Genomic DNA, 23,799 nt, shown 5'->3' with positions numbered 1-23,799 from the left:
AGAATGGGGCTAGGTTCTGTTCTCCCAAACGCGATCTGAACTCCTTCACCCAACTCTTCCCCATGCTCCACCACCTCCTCCAAATGAAATAGTGTGGGACAAGCTACAGTCTCAGTTTCAGGAATCTCCTTCTCTTGTCACTGGTGTTGTACTTCTCAATATCCCTTAAATCCTTTTTGTAGTTAATCCCTTTAAGACCATAAGATATAGGAGCAGAATTAGGCCATTTGGCCCATCAAGTCTACTCCACTATTTCATCTTGGCTGATCCATTTCCCTCTCAGCCCCAATCTCCTGTCATTTCCCCGTATCCTTTCCTGCCCTGACTAATCAAGAATCTATCAACCTCTGCCTTAAATATACCCAAAGATTTGGCCTCCAGAGTCGCCTGTGACAACAAATTCCACAGATTCACAACTCTCTTTAACCCAAGGCTAAAGAAATTCCTCCTCACCTCTGTTCTAAATGGTCATCCCTCTATTCTGAGGCTGTGTCCTCTGGTCCTGGACTCCCCCGCCAATAGGAAACATCTTCTCTACATCCACTCTACATCATTCGATAGGTTTCAATATGGAAATCCCCCCTCATTCTTCTGAATTCCAGTGAGTACAGGCCCAGAGCCATCAAACGTTCTTCATATGATAAGCCTTTCAATCTTGGAATCATTTTCATGAACCTCCTCTGCACCCTCTCCAATGTCAGCACATCCTTTCTTAGATAAGGAGCCCAAAACTGCTCACAATACTCCAAGGCAACACACATCAAAGTTGCTGGTGAGCTCAGCAGGCCAGGCAGCATCTATAGGAACAGGTCCAGTCGATGTTTCAGTCCGAGACCCTTCGTCAGGACTAACTGAAAGAAGAGATAGTAAGAGATTTGAAAGTGGGAGGGGGAGGGGGAGATACGAAATGATAGGAGATGACAGGAGGGGGAAGGGATGGAGCTAAGAGCTGGACAGTTGATAGGCAAAAGGGATATGAGAGGATCATGGGACAGGAGGCCCAGGGAGAAGGAAAAGGGGATGGAGGAAGCCCAGCGGATGGGCAAGGGGTATAGTGAGAGGGACAGAGGGAGAAAGAGAGAGAGAGAGAGAAAAAAAATTAATAATAATAAAAAATAAATAAATAATCGATGGGGTACGAAAGGGAGGTGGGGCATTAACGGAAGTTAGAGAAGTCAATGTTCACCATCAGGTTGGAGGCTACCCAGACGGAATATAAGGTGTTGTTCCTCCAAGCTGAGTGTGGCTTCATCTTGACAGTAGAGGAGGCCGTGGATAGACATATCAGAATGGGAATGGGACGTGGAATTAAGATGTGTGGCCACTGGGAGATTCTGCTTTCTCTGGCTGACAGAGCGTAGGTGTTCAGCAAAATGGTCTCCCAGCCTGCGTCGGGTTTCGCCAATATATGGAAGGCTGCATCAGGAGCACCGGACACAGTATATCACCCCAGCTGACTCACAGGTGAAGTGTCGCCTCACCTGGAAGGACTGTCTGGGGCCCTGAATGGTGGTAAGGGAGGAAGTGTGTAGCACTTGTTCCGCTTACATCTACTCTCACAATACTCCCAGTGCCTTATAAAGCGTCAACATTGCATCCTTGCTTTTATATTCTAGTCCTCTCAAAATGAATACTAACGCTGCATTTGCCTTCCTCACGACTGACTTAACCCGCAGGTTAGCCTTTAGGGAATGCTGCGCGAGGACTCCCAAGTCCCTTTGCATCTCAGAAATATTCTGCTTTAACCTGTAATTGAGGCATTCATCTCAGCTCAATTTGATATCGAGTTCATAAATAAATTACAAGGTTTTATCAAAGAGAGGCAGTTTATCTGTTGTACGGAGGATACTGGGTGCTTCTGGTATTGAAGGAATTTTGCCCTAAATGTTACGCATACCTGTTAATGTTTCTGAGTTCTCTAGCGCACCAGAGGTAAGATTTGTTCCTTTTGGCTTTTGAAAGATTACCTGGTTTGCTTTAATGCAATATTATATAATGCACATAATCTAACACTCATTTATTTTATGAAAATACTCTTTACACAAATTATTGTAATACTCTGCTTGCATTCTCTAAATAAACACCGGCTATATTGTGAAAATTTACATTTAGAATAGGTTGCAAACCTTGCAGGAACTCCCCATCTCGTCAGTGCAGGTCACCATTAGCAGATTCCATCTAGGGAAACTTCCTTATTTACAGATATTAAATATACAATATTAAGAAAATACAGATCATGTTATTTACACAATGCAAACAAAGTTAACCTGCAAGGCTTCCACGAGAAGCTTGTCTTTCCTCGTGTCCTTGCTAATTTAACATATTGCAGAATGAAAGCTTAGAATTGAGAGAATCTTGCCTCTGACAAAAACTTTAAACAGAGAAAGCGTACATATCTTGATGTACTTTGAGTCTGCAAACTGCTAAGTTCGATTATTATTCCAATCTTCTAATTGAGTCACATTTTTCCATAGGTAGACAAAAAATATTTACTTGTATGTATTTTCTCAATTATACAGAGCTTACTTAATTTAAATATACTCACAAAGCATACTTTGAAAGACTACTACAACACTAGTTTATATTGTATAATTATGCTCCATGTAAATTATGTTTACTTGAACTTTAATTTTTCATGAGTTTAAGATGTTGCAATATTTAACAGAGTAATTGATTCATTAGAACAAAGCAAAGTGCTGTCTTTTCTTTAACCACACTGATTTTAATTTGATGAACTGCCCACCTCCAGTAATGCACATTAGCCTTGGTATTCTTAACTGTCAACTCAGCAAGATTAACACTATTATGTTTATTATTTATTTATTGAGATACAGCGTGGAATAGGCCCTTCCTGCCCTTTGAGCTGCACCACCCAGCAATCCCCTGATTTGATCTTAGCCTAATCACAGGACAATTCACAACCAGTACATCTTTGGACTGTGGGTGGAAACCGGAGCACCCGGAGGAAACCCACCCAGTTGCGTGGAGAACATACAAACTCCTTACAGACAGCAGCAGGAATTGAACCCAGGTTGTGCTAACCACTATGCTACTGTGCCATCCAGAGGCTACATGAGGAAGGGGTTTGGGGGGGGGGTTAGAATTCAGCAGGTAAGATGCCTATGATAAAGATGTTGTGCTGGAACAGTGACGTATACAGTATTAAAAAAATTACCATTCTTGAAACATGTTTGATTTTTATCATCGTACTTGTGATCTCTAAAATATGTATAGGTCCAAAGGAGAATAGTTGCACCTTACTTCACATCTGCCTATATCCATCTTTCTGATTAGACATTAAAATGAAACCTGTCAGATGAATCCTGTGGTACTATTTTAAAGAAGATTAAGGTATATGCTCCTTTCCCTGAGCCAACATTATCTGTCAACCAATGTCACTTAATAGGCAGTATTGTTTTATTTTAACGGAAATGTTCTGTGTGCAACAGACTAACAAGTTTCCTTCATTTATAACAGTGACTATAGTTCAGAACAACTTCATTGGCTGCTGAGAGCTTTAGGATGTCCTGAGCTCTGTAACATCTTTTCCAAAAAGTGAGTGTGCAGATATTTCTGGTACGTAATTGTTGTTTATTGCTTGGGGAATTAAATATAAAATAGGGAAGGCAGGTTTCTGAATGTCTATATTGTCAAAGTCATATCTGGAATATTGCCCGTAGTATCAGTCTCCTTATTTCAGAGAAGGTTGGTGGGTTACCTGACAAGGAAATGCTCACCAGGCTAGCTGAGATTCTCAGGAGTTTAATAGAGTGAGAGGGGACTTGACACACATAAGATCCTGAGGAACTTTCACAAAATGGATGTGGAGAGAATGTTTCCTCTTACAGGGAGTCGGAGATTCCCATTTATGATAGAGATGACACAATTTATTTCCCTGCAGAAGGCCATGAGTCTTTGGAACTCTGTCCTTCGCAGGTTGGTGGAAGCAGTGTCTTTAAATATTTTAAAGCCAGAGTTAGATAGATTCTTGATAAAGTCTGGGTGGGATGTGGAAAGTTACCACAGCTAGATGGGAATGCAGAGTTGAAGGTGCAATCAAATGTTTCATTATCTTATTAAATGACTGAGCAGGCTTCAGAACCAGGCACTTATCTTAGTTCTGTAAGTTTGTAATTGGGTCTTTGTAACAATGTTATTTTTACATTAAATTAATGATTGCCTTTGACATAGATATTCAAAGTACTGACTGGCAGGCAAAACCATGTTAATACTTGCCTGCATTCACAATCTACACGTTATTACAGAGTATTTTCATCTGTGCTAAAGATCATCAATAAAAACAATCATCATCAAGTAAGGACATGATCAAAGAATACGTGCAGAAGCAAATGAGAAGCCAGCAAGCACAGTGCAGATCAGAATAATAGTCTTTGCAGAAATAGGGGCTTGTGGAGCTTGCAATCAGCCATGTCTTTCTGAAACTGGAAATATTGCATACATACCTATCCTTTGTATCTACTGAATTCACCACAATGCCCATATTCTGTCAGCTATGCAAGACAGACCAAGGCACAGCATTTATTTTCTGTTATTTCCTCTCCTTTTAATACAATCTGACTTTTCAGTTGAAGGCAGGTTTATGTGGATCCCTAGATGCAGCATAATATCTAAAACTAGCCTGGAGGAAAATACATGTATTTGAAATTTACAACATATGAAGTTAGATTATTAAAAAGAACCTATATTCCATGGTACTCACATTTAAGGAGACACTGATTCACAATAAGGAATAACTCAAAGAGTAACTCTTCTCTTAAAACAATGAATGCCAGTTCTACCTTCATTGCAATAAAATATACAATAGACACATGACTATAGGAGGGCTGGGAGGGCTTGACACCATTCTGAATCCAAAACCATATCACTGTGGATGAAAGGCTCGGCCTGAACCATCAACTATTTGCTCATTTCCATAGGTGCTGCCTGACCTGCTGAGTTCCTCCAGCATCTTATGTGCGCTTCATTGTGACTGTGTCAGCAAGGAATGGGCATTTCAAAGGATTTCAGTGAGCATATTTGGCACTACCAGAGTGTGGTGTGAACACTAATTTTAAAATAAGTTTTTTAAAATTACTTTCCCAGCTGCTGGTATCTTGCAGCTTGACTGTAGACAGGAGGAAAACTTTTGGGCTTGATATCAGTGCATAGTGCTGGGAAATCATTCTGATGCCTGCAGGTCACTAGTTCAATTCAGTTGTAAATATAGGTTGTCCCCAAGTTATGTAAGGTTTCCATTCCTTAGAACAGTCCATAACCTGATTCCTCCATGTTCATTTTCTGTATCAACCCAAATTGTATCTCTTTACATACACTTGGTATAATTCTTCCATTTCATTGGATATTTACCCTGACACTACCCATAATTAAACTAATAGAATATATTGTATACTGTATCCAATCTTCAATGAGTATCACAAAATATTTTATCTTTCTTACTACCTTGAAAATTGTATAGCAAAATTTTTGTAAAGGCAGATTTCCATAAGTGAGGTAATCTTTTACCTGGGGATCCCCGATGTGGCCTTGACTTGGAGACCACTGCCCCAGTACAGGCAGCCTCTGGATTATGTAAGGGTTCTGTTCTTGAGAATTTGTTGTAAAATGATTCCTTAGTCAGAAAGGAACAATTTTAAAGCAAGTTGACGAGCATGAATATTTATTTATTTTCTTCCTCGCAGTAGTTACAATGGTACAGAACCAGAATGTCCCACATCCAGAGGCTAGATTTGGTGACCTTAAAGGATCAATGGATAGGACATTGAATGATAAAGCATGTTACAAGTGTCAATAAAAGAGATTGCCGTGTCAGTTTCCAAACCAAATCTCTTAAGTGGCTTCCTGCTATGAATCAACAAAAAGCCTTCTTAAACACCTGAGGGCATGCATTTAAGTTGAGGAGGTAATTTCAAAGGAGCTGTGAGGGCAAGTATTTTTACACAGACTGGTGGGTGCCTGGGGTGGTGGTAGAGGTACAAACATTAGAGACTTCTAAGACATGTTTAGATAGGCACACAAATATGAGAAGAATGAAAGGATATGAGATATAGGCAGAAGAGAACAGTTTAGTTGGCCATTTGATGACCAATTTAATTGGTTTGGCGCAACATTGTGAGCCGGTGGGCCTGTTCCTGTCTGTACTTTTCTTTGTTCTAACCCGTGATCTAAATTTATGTATCTTTATTACTTTACACTTTATTACTTTATTAATTTACACTTTATGTATCTGAAGAAACTTTTGGTATCCTCTTCAATATTATTGGCTAGCTTACTTTCGTATTCTATCTTTAACTTCTTATTGATTTTTTTAGTTATCTTCTGTTGGTTTTTAAAAGCTCCCCAAACCTCTAGCTTTGCACTAATCTTTGCTCTATTATACGCCCTCTTTTTGGATTTTATGTTGGCTTTGACCTCTTTCATCTTTGGGATGTATATATCCTGTACCTTCCAAATTGCTTCCAGAAATTCATTTTTTACCAACAGAGCAATGCCACCTCCTCTGCCTTCCTGCCTGTTCTTTCAATACAATGTGTATCCTTCCACATTAAACTCCCAGCTGTTATCTTCTTTTAGCCATGATTCAGTGATGCCTACATCATCATACCTGCCAATCTGCAGCTGTGCTACATGTTCATCTACTGCACGCATTCAGATATAACACTTTCAGTCCTGTATTCATCTTTTTCAATTTTGTCACACCATGCTCAACCTTTTGATTCCTAACTTTGTCTGAGGTCTTACCAACATCAGCCTCCACAACCTCTCCACTAATTGTTCTGGCACTCTGGTTCCCATCCCCGTGCAACTCTGCAACCCCACCGTGCAGCATTAACAAACCTTCCCGCTAGGATATTAGTTCCCCCTCCAGTTCAGGTGCAAACAGTCCCTCTGTACAGATCCCACCTTCCCTGGTAGAGAGACCAATGATCCAATAATATTATGCCCTCTCTCTTACACCAACTTCTTAGCCACATGTTAAACTACATAATTTTCCTATTTTTGGCCTCACTAGCACTAATTGTAAAATTAGTCAGCTCCATCATGGAAACTAGCCTCCTTAATATCCAGGACATCTTCAAGGAGCTGTGCCTTAAAAGGGTGGCGTCCATCATTAAGGGCCACTATCAACCAGGACATGCCCTCTTCCCATTGCTACCATCAGGAAGGAGGTACAGAATCCTGAAGGCGCACACTCGATGATTCAGGATCAGCTTCTTCCCCTCTGCCACCTAATTTCTGAATGGACGTTGAGCCCATGAACACCACCTCACTACTTTCTTATTTCTATTTTATTGCATGACTTATTTAATTTAACTATTTAATATATATATATATTTGCTGTAATTCTGTCTGTTTCTTTTCTATTATTACGTATTGCATTGTACTGCTGCTGCAAAGTTAACAAATTTCATCTAAACCTGCTTCAGATCCTGATAAAGACCAGCACGTCTTTGGATGGTGGGAGGAAACCAGAGCATGGAGAGAAAACCCACACATTCTCAGGGGAGGATGTACAGACTCCTAACAGAGGATGCTGGGATTCAACTCTGAACTCTGAGGCCCCGATCTGTAACAGTGTCGTGCTAGCCACTACGCTACTGTGGCACCCATTTATTTGGTCTCATGGGTGTAATTGGGCAGCACGGGCTTGTTGGACCGAAGAGCCTAATACCATGCTGTACCTAAGGAGATCAAAGTTTTCACAGTTTATGATTATGTTGAGCAAGTGACATGGTGCCCCTGCGGTCGATGAAAGAAATATCAGGCAAGTGGCAGGCGCCTCCCCTGCAGTCAATTGAAGCACGGCTCAAGCAACAGAATGAGGCAGCTAGCTGTCTGTCTACCGATGCAAATATTCCAGGTGATTTGTAACAGGAGGCTAGCATTCACTTCCAGGTGATAAGTGATGAGGATCCTGTATCTCCTACAGCACCAAACGTCAATGAGGTGACCAGTGTCCTCTGTAATCACTATAACAGAATGTCACAAATGATATATATGAGAAGCCCTTATAGTTAACTTCATGACCCCAATACATTTGAATTTTATCCATATTTGGTCCAATATTTGATTGGTTTATAGTCACCACAGAAAATCAAGGAATCTAACCCAGTCAGCCCAGCTCAATGCATTGAATCACTTTAAAGAAAAACACTGAACTTGTTTAACAGGAATTAATCTTACTTTTCCAAAAGGATCCATAAAATAAAGACCATAGTGTCGCTAAGTGTTCAGCTCCTCAAAGTCAGACAGCTGCTTCATTTGTTCCACCTGCATCGAATGTCTTCTCACCAGCTTCTTCTTGGCTTTCATGTCATTTCGCTTTGGTGAAGATGGTGCCATGGGAACCACGGACTTCAAGCACATGGTCAGCGGGGATGAAGGCTTGCTGTTGCACCCAATGTCAGGGATGGGTGGGTTGGGATTGACGTTCAGTGGGGGCAGATGTCCTGGCCTTGTGTGAGAGATGTGATCCAGAAGAAGTGTCCCAGAACCTCTTCTTTCAAGAAGACCTGGGGGCCTGCGGCGAACAGATCCAGGTGATGTGCTGGAGATGCTGTCTAAAGACTCACGGGAACTGTTCAACAAGGTCAAAGGAGAGGTGTTGTGTTTCTTTCTTTCAAAAGTGACTTTTACTGTATCAAATGGATTGGTAACTGAATCTGAATAAAGTTGGGAGTCTGAATCATAGTGGTCGTTGCCCAGTCTTCTGCGGTGGACAGTGTCCCGCAAGCTCACTTGGCCAGTTGAAGCAAAGCTGCTGACACTGTCTTGCTCAGAAGGCAAGGTGCTTCTTCGAGCTAAAGGCTGGTGCTGAGCTTGGTTCTTCTCGTAGGACTGCTTCCGGGAAACTGGCGCCGATGTGGAAGGAGTCCTAGAAGTCGAATCACCGACAAACGGGAATGTAGACGGGTCTTTACTCTCTATGCTGTTGGTCCTGGACAATGTGGTTCGCTTGGGCAGGGTCAACCCATTGATACCCTGCATGATCTCATCATCTGGGCTAACTCTTTTGCTCTCCTCCTGGTAAGCGGAAGCTGCTAAGACAGATGGAGCAACCAAACCCCAGGGCTCTGACTGAAGCCTCTTTAACTGTGGCAGCCGTGTCCCGATTCTCTTCGGATTGGCTTTTCTGGTGGGGGAGCCCAGATCATTGTGCGGTTTGCTGGTGTAACTTGTAGTCTGATGTGAGATTACTTGGAAGTTAAAGGATTTCTCATCTTCCTGCTCATTGGTAGGCGATGGAGTCAAAGATGTCTTGAGCTCAATATCAGATGGGGACATACACAGTGGTATATGTCTCTCTTCCAACTCTGGAGATGGTGGAACATTTAGATACTGCTTTGTTGTTTTAGTACCAGAAGGAGATTTATCAGTAGTTATTATTATGACTTCTTTCCCTTTGGCTTTGCAGGCATTCAGCAGACATTTAAGGACCTCTTTGTCATCTGTGTTGATGGCATAAACCAGGGCTGATGCCCCCGAATGATCCTCCAAACTTGGATCAGCTCCATTGGTCAGCAGCAGGGACACAGCTTCCTCTCCAGCCCTCTCAATGCAGGCATGCATTAGCGCTGTTTTACCAGACTTATCTTGAATGTTTGGGTCTGCTTGATTTTCCAGCAGATATTTGACCATCTTGGCTTTGCTGACACTCTGCTGGTCAACATGCCTGGTCATGCAAGCCACCATGAGGGCAGTCTCACCCCTTTCATTGCTCTCGTTGATATATGCTCCACCTTCTAATAGAAGTCTGGTTAACCTCAACCTTCCCAACCAGACAGCCTTTAGCAGGGAATTCCCGTCAGTCCGCAGTTCAGTGGCATCATCCATGACCAACTGTATTATTGTATATCCTTTGGAAGCCTGATAGACTTGGATATCTGTGAAACAACAAAAGGCAAAAATTCAATAATGTTTCTACAGTTGGAATAATGTCCTCACTGCACATAAAATGTATGTATAAGACCATAAGACACAGGAGCAGAATTAAGCTATTTGGCCCATTGAGTCTGCTCTGCCATTCTATCATGGCTGATTTATTTTCCCTTTTAACCCCATTCTCCTGCCTTCTCCCTGTAACATTAGATGCCCTGACTAATCAAAAGCCTATCAACCTCCACTTTAAACATATCCAATGGTTTGGCCTCCACAGCCATCTGTGGTAATGAATTCCGCAGATTTATTATCCTCTGGTAAATACGTCATTTACCTGCCTAGAGGTACAAATTAGATAAGTTATAGGGCAGCAAGGTGGCAGTTAGTGTAACACTATCACAGTGTAAGCAACCTGGGTTCAATTCCTGTCACTGTCTGTGAGGAGTCTGTACGCTCTCCCCGTGACCACGTGGGTTTCCTTCCACATCCAAAAGACGAACGGGTTGATAGGGTGTAATTCAGCAGCACAAGCTTGTTGGGATGGAAGGGCCTGTTACCGAGCTGTATCTCTAAACAAAATAAAAATAAATGATAGGTTCGTGGGTTAGAGTCTGGGGTTCAGGCAGGAGGCAGAAATTAAAGATCAGATTACTCAATGGTGGATCAGCTTGGGGGGATATGAGGCTGACTCCCACTTCTGTTCTTATGGAGTTTCATTGCTAATTATACACATTTAGCTGACATCCTAGTACAGTAATCTGAAGGAGCTTAAACATGTCTCATCTATTCTCTCAGATGGTGTCTCATGAGGAATAGTCAGACAAGTCATGCTTATATCCACAGGAGCTTAGAAAAGTGTGAAAGGATATGATTGAAATATATTTTGAGGATCTTGAGGAGTCTTGACAAAGTGGAGGTGGAAAGGAAGTTCTTCTTGTATGAGAAGCTGTAACTAGGGTTCACTGCCTAAAAATAAGGTGTTCTTATTTGGCACATAGACAAAGTAAATTTACTCCCAGATGATCATAAGTCTTTGAATTCTCTTTCTCAAAGGGGACAGTTCATGGATCCAGTTAGTCAACTCCATGAGTTTCTTATGCTTTCAGATTTCCTCATTGTCTCTAATTTGCTCATGGTACTCGCACCTTCCAGTCAGTCCTCTTGATCATCCTAAACTTGACCCATTCTCCAGTAGCAGCCAAACCTCCTACTGCCTGGGCCCACAGATTGGCAATTTCCTCCCTCTACAGTCTGTCTCTTTCTTCCTTAAACTCATCTCCTCTGCTCTCTTTATTTAAACCAATCTCCTCCTCACATTTTCCTTAAACCCATCTCCTCGTTGCTCTTTCCTAAAACCCATCTCCTCCTCCCTCTTTGCTTAAACCCATCTCCTCCTCCCTCTTCCCTTAAACCCATCTCCTCCTCTCTCTTTCCATAAACCCATCTCCTCCTCTCTCTTTCCATAAACCCATCTCCTCCTCTCTCTTTCCTTAACCCCATCTCCTCCTCTCTCTTTCCTTAACCCCATCTCCTCCTCTCTCTTTCCATAAACCCATCTCCTCCTCTCTCTTTCATTAAACCCATCTCCTCCTCTCTCTTTCATTAAACCCATCTCCTCCTCTCTTCTTCCTTAACCCCATCTCTGCCTCACTCTTTCCTTAAACCCATCTCTGCCTCTCTCTTTTCTTAAACCCATCACTTTGATGGCCTCCAAACCACTTGTCCCAAATATGTCCTTAGTATGGTGTGTGGCAACTTTGGACATATTAGCTAGTTAAGGGCGCAATGTCATTGGAAAGATAGAACATGGGACATTACAGCACAGAACAGTACAGGCCCTTCAGCCCACAATGTTATAACCTATTCTAAGATTAATCTAATCCTTCCCTCCTACATAGCCCCCCATTTTTCTGTTATCTCAGAGTTTCTTTAGTGCCCCTAATGTATCTTTCTCTACCACCACCCCTGTAGTGTGCTACACACATCCACCACTCTTTGTGTAAAAAGCCTACCTCTGACAACTGCCCTATACTTTCTTCCAATCACCTTAAAATTGTGCCTCCTTGTATTAGCCATTTCAGCCCTGGGAAAAAAGAACTCTTACCGTCCATTCAATCAATGCCTGTTATCATCTTATACATCTCTATTAAGTAACTTCTCATCTTCCTTTAGTCCAAAGAAAAAAGCCCCAACTTGCACAGCGCTTCCTGATAAGACAAGACCTCTAATCCAGGCAGCATCCTGGTTAACCTCCTCTGCGCCCTCTCTGATGCAATCAATAAAATTCCAGCTAATATATCCTTTACCTGACATTGTGACAGGAATTGCTTATGACTGGATAGAAGGAGATCATTCAGCCTTTGGGTCCATACTAGGTCTTAGTGCAACAATCCTGTCAGTACCACTCTCCTTCTCCCTATTTCCCTCTAAATGAAGGTTATTGTAGACTTATCATTTAGAGAAATGGGATGAAGAGTGACAAATGGGTTTCAACACAGATAAGTGTGAGGTGATGCAGTTTGCAAAGTCAAACCAGAGTAGGACTTACACTGTGAATAGTGGGGCAGTAGAGAGTGTTGGGTAACAGAGGGATTTTGGAGGATAGTTCATTGAAAGCAGCATCACAGGTAGACAGGGTTGTGGAAAAGGCATTTAGCACACTGGCCTTCATCAGTCAGGGGACTGAGTATAGCAGGTGGAACACTATGTTGCAGATGTGTAAGTCGTTGGTGAGGCAGCACTTGGAGTATTGTGTACAGTTTTGATCATCTTGTTATAGGAAAGACGTGGATAAACTGGAAAAAGTGCAGAAAATTATTACAAGGATGTTGTCAGGACTACAGGTCCTGGATTATAGGGAAAGGTTGGCCAGGCTACATCTTTATTCCTTAGCATGCAGCAGAGTAAGAAGTAACCGTATGGAAATCATTAAAATTGTAAGAGACATAGGTAAGGTGAATGGAAACAGTCTTTTCTCAGGGTTGGGGAGCCCAAAACTAGGGTGCATAGATTTAGGGTGAGAGGGGAAAGATTTAAAAGGGACCTGACAGTCAACCTTTTGACATGGGGAGTGAAACAAGCTGCCAGGGGAAGTGGTTGAGGCAGGTAGAGTGGTATCATTTAAGAAGCACTTGGATAGTACATGGAAGGGCAGAATTTGGGGGTGGGGATATGGGCCAAAGACAGGAAATTGGGACTAGTTAAGTGGGCACCATGGACAGCACAGACTGGTTGGGCTGAAGGGCCTGCATATTGCTCTATTACTCTGCAACTTGCTCTCTCTCACATGCTTATCTACTCCCCTTTCATTCTTCGTGTAAAGTGTAATGTAGGAGAGCCAATTAACTTACCTTTGGTATGTGAGAGGAAGTCAGAGCACTGAGGACAAACAGATGTGGAGGGAGTCGCAGGGAGAACACACAGACTCCATACAAACAACACCTGAGGTGAAGACTGAGGTCAGAGCACTGAGGACAAACTGACATGGCCACAGGGAGAACACACAAACTCCATGAAACAACACCTGAGGTGAGGAGCAGACTTGATGGGCTGAATGACCTTTATACCGTTCCTGTGTGCTTTATGGTCTTGTGAACCACACCTGTAATAAATCCTGCTGGCATTGACAGGTGAATGATCTGAGATTTTACATACTTATCATAGTGCTGTCAGAGTGTAGACACAGTAGCTGTGTTTGTACCCTTCTTCTTGGGGTCATGCATTTGCTATTGTTGGTTCTGTCTGATTGGAGTGGTCTGTAGTGGTTAAAATCCTGGTGCTGTTAAAGAGAGCTTAGACCATAAGACCATAAGATATAGGAGCAGAATTAGGCCTTTTGGCCCATTGAGTCTGCTCCACCATTTTATCATGGCTGATCAATTTCCCTCTCAGCCCCAATTTCCTGCCTTCTTCCTGTATTCCTTCATGCCATGACTAAGCAAGAATCTATCAACCCCTGCTTTAAAAATACCCCATGACTTGGCCTCCACAGCCACCTGTGGCAATGAATTCCACAGATTCACCACCCTCTGGTGAAAGAAATTCCTCCTCCTCTCCATTCTAAAAAGGACTTTCCTCTATTCTGAGGCTGTGTCCTCTGGTCTTAGACTTCCCCACCTTAGGAAACATCTCCACATCCACTCTATCAAGGTCTTTCAACATTTTTAGTTAGTCCTGACGAAGGGTCTCGGTCTGAAACGTCGACTGCGCCTCTTCCTATAGATGCTGCTTGGCCTGCTGCGTTCACCAGCAACTTTGATGTGTGTTGTCTTTCAACATTTGGTAGGTTTCAATAATATCCCCCCCACCCATACTTCTGAATTCCAGTGAGTACAGGCCCAGAGTCATCAAACACTCTTCGTATGACAAGCCTTTCAATTCCAAAATCATTTTCATGAACCCTCTCCAATGTTAGCACATCCATTCTTGGATATGGCGTCCAAAGCTGTTCACAATACTCCAAGAGAGGTCGTACCAGTGCCTTATAAAGCCTCAAAATTACATCCTTGCTTTTATATTCTAGTCCTCTCGAAGTAAATGCTAATGTTGCACTTGCCTTCCTCACCACCGACCCAAGCTGCCAATTAACCTTTAGGGGATCTTGCACTCGGACTCCCAAGTCCCTTTGCACCTCAGATTTCTGAATTTTCTCTCTGCTTGCTCGTCACAGTGAAGTGGAAGGCGGTTTCCTTCAATAGCAGATTCAGCATTATCGCATTTCAGTGCAACTAAATTATTTTCAAATAGTAATTGTGTTCATGTTCAGTCAGTTATAAACCTTCAGAAAGTCCCAGTCAAGTCCTAGCGGTCTGCAGTTCTGGTGTTGAACAGTAGATGGCGGAAAAGTCCATGTGAGCGTGGACAACCGCATAGCTCTGCATTTGCGTTTGCCCCAAGGAAGTTGCCAGTTGCTGATACTGGGATTATAATACTCCAGTGTGCTTTACAGTGGCACTATATAGATCACAGTAGAAAAACGTGTTTGGAACCTCTAACCGCTTAACAACTCACACCACCGCGAGTGCAGAAAATCGCAAAATGCACCAGAATTGAATTTGCACTTGAATTGAATTCCAATTGCACTGGAGAGGTTATTGATACTGTCGGGTGTGGGTGAACCACTTGTAACAGTTTTACCAATCACAGCCTTTAGTTTTTATCAGTCACAATTGTTCTCATCTATAAAACTCTCCGCAGCGCACACAAATTGTTGGAGGAACTCAGCAAGCCAGGCATCATCTATAGAAAAGAGTAAACAGTCGACATTATGAAATGCTGATGAAGGGTCTCGGCCCGAAACGTCGACTGTTTACTTTGTTCCAAAAATACTACCTTGCCTGCTGAGTTCCTCCAGCATTTTGTGCGTGTTGCTTTGATTTGTAACATTGCAGATTTTCTCGTGTTTATAAAACTCTCTGCATCGCAATGTTGATAGCTCTAATGGAATCAATAAAGTTTTAATAATGCAAGACCATTAAAGGGGTCTGTTTGTCCCATTGAATCCGCTTGAAGAGCCATCCAGTCGCTCCATTCTCCTCTCCTTCCATGTAGGCATGAAAAAAATATTTCGCCTCGAGTGCCTGAACACTTGACATTTGAAAGCTCCGAGTAACTGGCCCCACCGCTCAGCAGACCAAACCGTTCACTGCTTGGAAGAAAATATTTCCTTGTCAGTTTAAATCGGCGTCTTCTGCTCCTTCATCCAGTTACCGGGAATACGTCCTCTGCATCCCATCCTATCTAAAGCAACCCTGATCGGGTGCACCTCTTGTCAAATCTCTCAACTTATCTGAACGCGGAGGGGAACAGCAGCGTGTCCTCTCTAACCTTACAACTGAAAACTTTCACTCCGCAGTCAGACCCTCACCGTCACATCTCTGCACTGAGGACTCTACCCCTTCCTATACCCCGCTTGGCAGCCATCTCCAAGGCACTCACTCTGAAAGGAGAACGTCTCCAGTAAATTGATTGACAAACCTGTTCTTGGTTTACTTAATCGTTCTCCTGGTTCCATCCACGCGTTTTTATTTCAATTAAAGCATTTAGTGTCAATTAAATATAAGCTTTAATAATACAATAACCCACCGGGACTAAAACTATTTAATTCTTACAGAAAAATACGGGGAATGTCTTTATTCCACAAAGAACTGCTATTAATGAAGTAAATTCAAAATATCAGCACTCATTCACCCAGAATTACATTGTGTAAACCAGAACGAAAATAATGAAAGGGGCTGTTTTGCCCCTGTGGTTTATTACGGGGAAGGGTGTGCCGGACATAGCTGCCGAGGAGTCGGTCCGAATGAGGATATAATAAGGGTGGAGTAATAGAGGACCCGAATGTCTTGTGGCAGGGACCAGACAGATACCGAAACCGACAGAGACGCCGAGAGGAAAAGAGACAGACAGAGGAACATACCAGCCGAATACCAGGGACGGACCAGGAGCAGTAGTCCGTGATGTATCATTTGGGAATGAGTCGCTGTCCACGGTGCTGATCTCTCAGCCTTCCTACAAACACTTCCATTAATTCTGCTTCCTGGTGTTAAATCTCTCTCCTTTCACTCTGCACACATTTCGCCGCTCACTTTCTCCAAACAGACCCCTTCCTCCCATGCGTATTAAACTAACCAATGCAACACACACCGAATGCTGGAGGAACTCAGCAGGTCAGGCAGCGTCCATGGAAATAAACAGTTGACGTTTCGGGACGAGACCCTTCTTTAGGACTGGAAAGGAAGGAGGAAGACGCTAGATAAAAAGATGGGGGGGGGGGAGGAAGGAGATAGATGAAGCCAGGGGGTTGGGGAACGTAACGGGCTGGAGAGGAAGGAATCTGATACGGGGGGAGAGTGGACCATAGGAGGAAGGGAACCGGGGGAGGTGATAAGCAAGTTAGAAGAGGTAAGAGGCCAGAGTGGGGGATTGAAGAAGAGGGGAGGGGGAGAATATTTTTTTTTAACCGGAAGGAGAAATCCATCAGGCTGGAGGCGACGCAGATGGAATATAAGGAGTTACTCCTCTACCCACCCGAGGGCGAACTCATTGTGGCACAGGAAGAGGCCATGGAACGACATGTCGGAACGGGAGTGGGGATTAACATGTTTGGCCACCGGGAAGTTCCGCTTTTTTCGAGCTAAACTTTAACTCTGGCCGTCTCTCCACAGATGCTGTCCAACCTTTTGAGAATTCCCGGTACTTTATTCATTAGGTTGTTGTGCAGCCACCTAACTCGCCCCCATCCTCGGTATCTCTGTCCTCCGCACCCCCCCCCCCCCCGCTATGTGGAGGACATCTCGAGTGCTGCCCGCGTTGCGCCGTGCCAACTCTCTCTGCGGCCATCTGTTCACCGTTCGCTCTAATTCTTGTGCTGTCTCTCACACCAAGATTCCGTCTTCCAAAGTGGGTGTCAGAGCACCAAGGGGTGGGGGCGGGTTCGTCCTCACCCATAGCCGAAAGCGGGAGGGAAAGGGGGAGTGGGGATGCTGACGGTATTTTGAAAGATAAACAGGAAATTACTCGTCTCTGTTCCCCCTACCCTAGCTTCGTCTTACGGAGGGGTTGTCATCCGACATCGACATGCTTATGAAAGGAAAGGGTGTTCATGAGCCATGGGGGGGGGGTGGCGAGTGCCCAAGCGTGCAGTAGCTCCAATATTTCCATTTGCAGCGGGTGGGGTCAAGCCTGTTTCGGTGCCCGGTGCCCGTTCCCCGGGCAGCGAACCACGCTCCGCCGGTGAATGATTGGTTGTTTCAATCGCCGGGCCAGTAAATTGCACAATTCCGCTGGTCGAAGGAAAACCCGGCAGAATAGGGGTCTTCTGGTAAATGTTACTGTCAACCGGCCGTACACCGCTGTAGCAACATAAAAGTGCAATTCTCGAAGGAGAAACCTAACTCTCTCATGGAGTAGACAGAGTTAAAATCACGCCCACACCAAAATTCTTCGCTTTTGCCGAACTGCAGTATGTGCCCCCGGAGACTGTGAACTGTCCAACTAAATACCGTGAAAATGAGCGTATACCCGACTGGCATGCTGAGGCAGAGATTCAGCAGATTATTGTCCATCGTCCCCTAATTTACAGATGGAGCTTACATTTAATGGTACTCAATATCGCGTCTCGATTCAAATTAAATACCATTTTCCTAAACGGTAGTAAATCAGCAGACTTACAGGTTGGGACGGAGCTCGACAGCGCTGCGGCGTCGGACAGACCATGGTACTTCTGACCCCGAAATCTCTCAGAGTCTTGCTCAATTTGGGGTTTAAATCCAAAAAATAAAGCGTGGAGAAGTCGATGTGTTTCCTGACTGCGGCAGCACGAAGAGGGACAAACAAATGTGTGCGGGTTTACAATTGCAGCACTGACCGAAACAGAACGTTATTTACATTTCGGAAGGAGAGGTGCAGGAATCTTGCAGGTGAGACCTGCCGCTGGGTCTGAACAGCGTTGTTCTGCCTTGCGCTTGTTTGGGGTGAGCTTAGATGAAGAGATAGGGGTTATAAATAACCGTTTCTTTCATTTGTCGAAAGAAGTACGATGACGTGCGCGTCACACACGTCATCCCCAAAATAAGCAAACAGTGTGGAAAGTATTTTTGCCCCTCTGTTCCCAGAATCAGCTGAAAATAACTCTCCCGTGTAAACAGTTCCTGCTCATCCAACGTAACCGAACCTGAAGCGTCTGTGTTGGAGGGAGGGGGCTGGTGTTGCAGGTTAACAGGTCTCCAAAGTTTGGACAAAAAATAAACATAACTTGCTTGGAAGTTGTCGATCTTTAAAGGAATAGTCCGGGAGATGTCGGCCCACCTTCAGCCCTCTCTCGGGGGAACTGGACAGAGGTTCCTGCCCGACGGAGGCAGGTGTGGGAGCTGAGGGTGATGTTGGTTCCTCGACTTTGAATGTTTGGTTTTGTGCTGAGCAGTTCGTCATTCTCAAGCAAAACGTACCAAACGGCCCTTTGGACAGATTATCAACCATTCTCCTAAACACGAGATATTCAGCAGATGCAACACACGGTAGCGTAGTAGTTAGCACAAGGCTTCACGGTACTGGCGACCCGGCTTTAATTTCTACCGCTGCCTGTGTTTTCTCCTCCGTGACCGCGTGGGTTAACCATTCTCTTAAAAGAGGAAGTGTCCTGATTGTTAATTGTCTACAGCTTTAGAGCTGGATCTGGAATTGAAATTGGTTCATTGTCGTTAGAGTGAAAACTGGTCTTTCATACCCTTCATACAGATCATATCATTACACAGTGCATTGGGGTAGTAAGGGAGAAACCAACATTAGAATACAGAATAAAGTGTAACAGCTAGCGAGAAAGTGCAGTGCAGGTAGACAAGAAGGAGCAAGATCACAACCAGGTAGATTGTGAGATCAAGAGTCCGAATTATTGTGCCGGGGAACCATTCAATAGTCTTATAACGGCGGGATAGAAGCTCTCCTTGAGCCTGGTGCAATGTGTGTGTGTGTGTGTGAGGGAGTGCGCGCACACACCTTTTACTACTAGTGCACAAAGGAGTTTAAACTGCGCTCGAAAGGTTGTCACCCTCTACCTCGTTGGCACGTTAAGTATATTTCACGATCGTACACAATCACATTTCCTTTTCCAGTTTCTGATGCAGACGGTGTTGACAACGTGGAGTTTGCGATGATTTGTCTGCAGATTTTAGAACTGGCTTATTTATACTGTTTTTATGAAGAAGTTATTCAGTGCGCACACGTTGTTGTCACTGGGCAAAAAATTGCACAGCACAAGATTTTTGCGCACAAATGGTCATACGAATTACAGAGAACGCTGGCCTGGTGGTACGTGCTTTCAGACCTTTGTATCTTCTGTCTGATGAGGGAATATCGGTGTAGGTGGGGTGTTTGATTATGCTGACTGCTTTACTGAGGTAGTGAGAAGTGTAGACAATTTGAGAGGTTCTGAGAGTCTCTGGACCACTCCACCATTTGGCTGGGAGGGAGTGCACTATCCATGCCCTATCTGCCCCAACTCCTTACAGCTCGGAGAATGGATGCAGATTGACAAAAAAAAACAGCCTCCAAAGAGGAATAAAACATGTAGTAGGGGAATGTTTACTAAAACCTGCAAATTTACCAAAAGGAGATTAAACAGTCACCATTAGAGCTGGGGATTGTGTCTGTGGAGCTGAGCCAGAACTGTCCCAAGCTTCAGGTTCTATCAGCCGCCACATTAAACAGTGTCCGCAACCTTTGCTCTGGTTAGTGCGAAGCAACCGGAGTCGACCACCCTAAGCCATCCTCTCAGTATCAAGCCCTGAACACCCACTTGTGGCGGCTACAGACAATCCACTTGTTGCTGGTGACAAAAATACAGTAGAAAGCTAAAATAAAAGCTGCATTCCTCTGCGGAGAGAGGACTGCTGGATCAATGTTTCACATCAGTTAACCTTTGTTGATAGCACAGCCACAGATGGACATGACAGTCCCAAACCATTGACACCATGTGATGAAAAACCTGAATCTAGAATCGGAATCAGAATCGGGTTTAATATCACTGACGTATGTCGTGAAATCTGTTGTTTTAGGGCAGCAGTACAGCGCGGTATATAATGATAAAACAAATATGAATTACAATAAGAAGTATGTATAAAAATAAGTTAAATAAATAGTTCAAAAAAACAGAGCAAAAATAGTGAGGTAGTGTTCATGGGTTCATTGTCCGTTCAGAAATCTGATGGCAGAGGGCAAGAAGCTGTTTCTGAAATGTCGAGTGTGTGTCTTCAGGCTCTTGTACTTTCTCCTTAATGGTAGCAATGAGAAGAGGGTATATCCTTAGCGATGAAGGTCCTTAATGATGGATGCCACCTTTTTGAGGCATTGCCTTTTGAAGGTGTCTTCATGCCGGATGGAGCTGGCTGAGTTTACAACTTTCTGCAGCTTTTTCTGATCCTGTGCAGTGGCCCCTCCACACCAAACAGTGATGCAACAAGTTAGAATGCTCTTCACAGTACCTCTGTAGAAATTTGCAAGAATCTTTGATGACATACTGTCTCTCCAAACTCCTAATGAAATACATCCTCTGCCTTTGTAATTGCATCAATATGTTGGGCCCTGTTAAGCTTTCAGAGATGTTGGCACCCAGGATTTTGAAAATGCTCACCCCTTCCACTGCTGATCCCTTGATGAGGACTGGTATGTGTTCCCTTGATTTCCCCTTCCTGAAGTCCACAGTCAAATCCTTGGCCTTACTGACAACGAGTGCGAGGTTGTTGTTGCAACACCACTGAATCAGCTGATCTGTCTCACTCCTGTTCGCCTCCTCATCACCAGCTGATCAACCTCACTCCTGTACGCCTCCTCATCTCCAGCTGATCAACCTCACTCCTGTACGCCTCCTCATCTCCAGCTGATCAACCTCACTCCTGTACGCCTCCTCATCACCAGCTGATCAACCTCACTCCTGTACGCCTCCTCATCTCCAGCTGATCAACCTCACTCCTGTACGCCTCCTCATCTCCAAGCTGATCAACCTCACTCCTGTACGCCTCCTCATCTCCAACTGATCAACCTCACTCCTGTATGCCTCCTCATCACCAGCTAATCAACCTCACTCCTGTACGCCTCCTCATCTCCAGCTGATCAACCTCACTCCTGTACGCCTCCTCATCACCAGCTGATCAACCTCACTCCTGTACGCCTCCTCATCCCCAACTGATCAACCTCACTCCTGTACGCCTCATCACCAGCTGATCAACCTCACTCCTGTACGCCTCCTCATCCCCAACTGATCAACCTCACTCCTGTACGCCTCCTCATCACCAGCTGATCTGTCTCACTCCTGTACGCCTCCTCCTCCAACTGATCAACCTCACTCCTGTACGCCTCCTCATCTCCAACTGAAACTCTGCCAACTGTAGCTGTGTCATTGGCAAATTTATAGATGGCATTTGAGCTGTGCCTAGCACAGTTGTGGGTGTAGAGAGAGATTAGAGCAGTGGGCTAAACACACATCCTTGAGGTGCACCAGTGTTGATTGTTAGCGAGGAGGTGTTATTTCTGATCTGTACTGATTGTGTTCTCCTGGTGAGGAAGTCAGGGATCCATTTGCAGAGCAATGTACATAGGCTCAGGCTTTGGAGCTTAGAACAACTCTATGTACAATGTACAAGTGTGTGAAACTTCTTAGGGGCACACACACACACACACACACACACACATATATACACACACACACATACATACTGTATATACTGTATATAACATATATACTGTAACTGCAGTACCCTAAGATTTTTGCACAATAAATTATGTCTTTCCAGTTAACAAATAAAACCTAATACTATTGAGCTAATACAAAGCTAACTACTCTTATTTCTGTTTGCCAGCCACCTTCCTATTTTAACTGATACAGCACTGAGTGGTGGGGTGGAGATACGTCTCTACCAAAGGAGGCGTAAGATGCTCCTTCCTTCTGCTGCCCTGCAGGTCACCCTCGGGCAAGGTGTAGCACCTGCTTAGCCCCCGCCACCTGATCAGGGTCAGGTGAAGCCATGGGAGCAGGTGAGGGACAGTTGTACGAGCAGCTGGTGCACATCTCAAGTCCTGGTTATGCGACCACTGATGCCAGGCAGACAATCTCTGAAGAGTATTGATAATGGCTGGGGTCACCTGTCATGTAAAGACACTGCCCAGAAGGCAATGGCAAACCACTTCTGTAGAAAAATTTGCCAAGAACAATCATGGTCACAGAAAGACCATGATTACCTATGTCATATGATACAGCACATAATCAATGGTACTGTGCAAAAGTCTTAGGCACTCTAACTCTTTGTGTGTGTTCCTCTAGGTTTCCAGCATTTGCAGAAACTCTTGCATTTATACCGAAAACTTTGTTTTCTCATTCATGATTGAATATACAGTTTTATGTTCACCTGATATTTCAAAGTAGATTATTGTTAATGAATTAGTTTTAAAGTCTAGTGCTGGTTGTTATGTGGACAGGTATAATAATGAGAATAATTACTGACACAAAGGAAGATGGTTGTAGTGGTTGGAGGTCAATCATCTCATCCTCAGGACATCACTGCAGATGCTCCTCAGGGAAGTGTCCTAGGACCAGCCATCTTCATCAATGACTGGCATTCCGTCATAAGGTCAGAAGTGGGGATTTGGCCATTCATGACTCCTCAGATAGTGAAGCAGTTCATACTCAAAGGCAGCAGGACCTGGACAATATCCAGGCTTGAGCTGACAAGTGGCAAGTAACATTCGAGCCATGTGAGTGCCAGGCAGTGACCATCTCCACAAGGTTACGTGATGGATGCTTGGCAGAATAGCAGCGAGGCTCCCTTTCTTCTCATAGGATCAAGGTTCATTTTAATAGCACTTCCAAATAACACATTCATGTCAAATTGTTCTCCCCCATTAACACAGCTAGGAACTGCAGAGTTAAGTGATAGCAGGCTTGGATTTTGTGTGTTTATGGTTGAACGGACTGTCTAGACACTGCTTAGGCAACTGAGCCCAGAAAAGGAGAGAAAGACATGGATTGGTAACACACATTATTAGGGTGGTAAAGAAGGTGTGCGGCACACTTGGCAATGAGTATAAACTTGGGAAGTCAGGTTGCAGCTGTAAAAAACTTTGCTCAGGCTACATTTGGAGCATTATGTGCAGTTGTGGAAGGATATGGATGCCTTTGAGAGGGACTCACCAGGATGTGGCCTGGATTGGAGCATATTAGCTATGACGAGGGACTGTTTTGTCTGGAGCACTGAAAGCTGAGGGGAGACCTGACAGAAATTTATAAAGTGATGAGAAATACTGTAGATATAGCCGATTTTTATCTCCCCCAGAATGCTTTCAGACTTTTATATCTTCTGACCCATGGAAGAGAGGAGAAGAAAAATTGTCCAGGGCGGGTGGGATATTTGA

General features: G+C 44.0%; 1 protein-coding gene across 2 annotated transcripts in view; it reads right to left on the bottom strand.

Annotated features, from left to right (window-relative positions):
• The window catches only part of ankrd34c (ankyrin repeat domain 34C), a 39,175-nt gene extending 20,827 nt beyond the window's left edge, over nucleotides 1-18,348 (bottom strand). Inside the window, exons 1-2 of one of the 2 annotated variants that reach the window (XM_063066229.1) lie at nucleotides 18,070-18,348; nucleotides 8,203-9,902 (exon numbers count right to left, since the gene is read on the bottom strand). In XM_063066229.1, coding sequence (XP_062922299.1) covers nucleotides 8,242-9,852 — 1,611 coding nt within the window. In that variant the 5' untranslated portion in view covers nucleotides 9,853-9,902; nucleotides 18,070-18,348 and the 3' untranslated portion in view covers nucleotides 8,203-8,241. Of the gene's footprint in view, nucleotides 1-2,012; nucleotides 9,903-18,069 lie in introns of those variants that run through there. The other variant, XM_063066228.1, reaches the window with a different exon arrangement.
• Between the last annotated feature and the right edge of the window lie 5,451 nt (nucleotides 18,349-23,799).

The sequence above is a fragment of the Mobula hypostoma genome, chromosome 13 (genome assembly GCF_963921235.1).
Source record: "Mobula hypostoma chromosome 13, sMobHyp1.1, whole genome shotgun sequence".
In the NCBI taxonomy this organism is placed as follows: Eukaryota; Metazoa; Chordata; class Chondrichthyes; order Myliobatiformes; family Myliobatidae; genus Mobula; species Mobula hypostoma.
The sequence above is the reverse complement of the archived record's forward strand: the minus strand, read 5'-3'. Positions and strand labels throughout refer to the sequence as shown.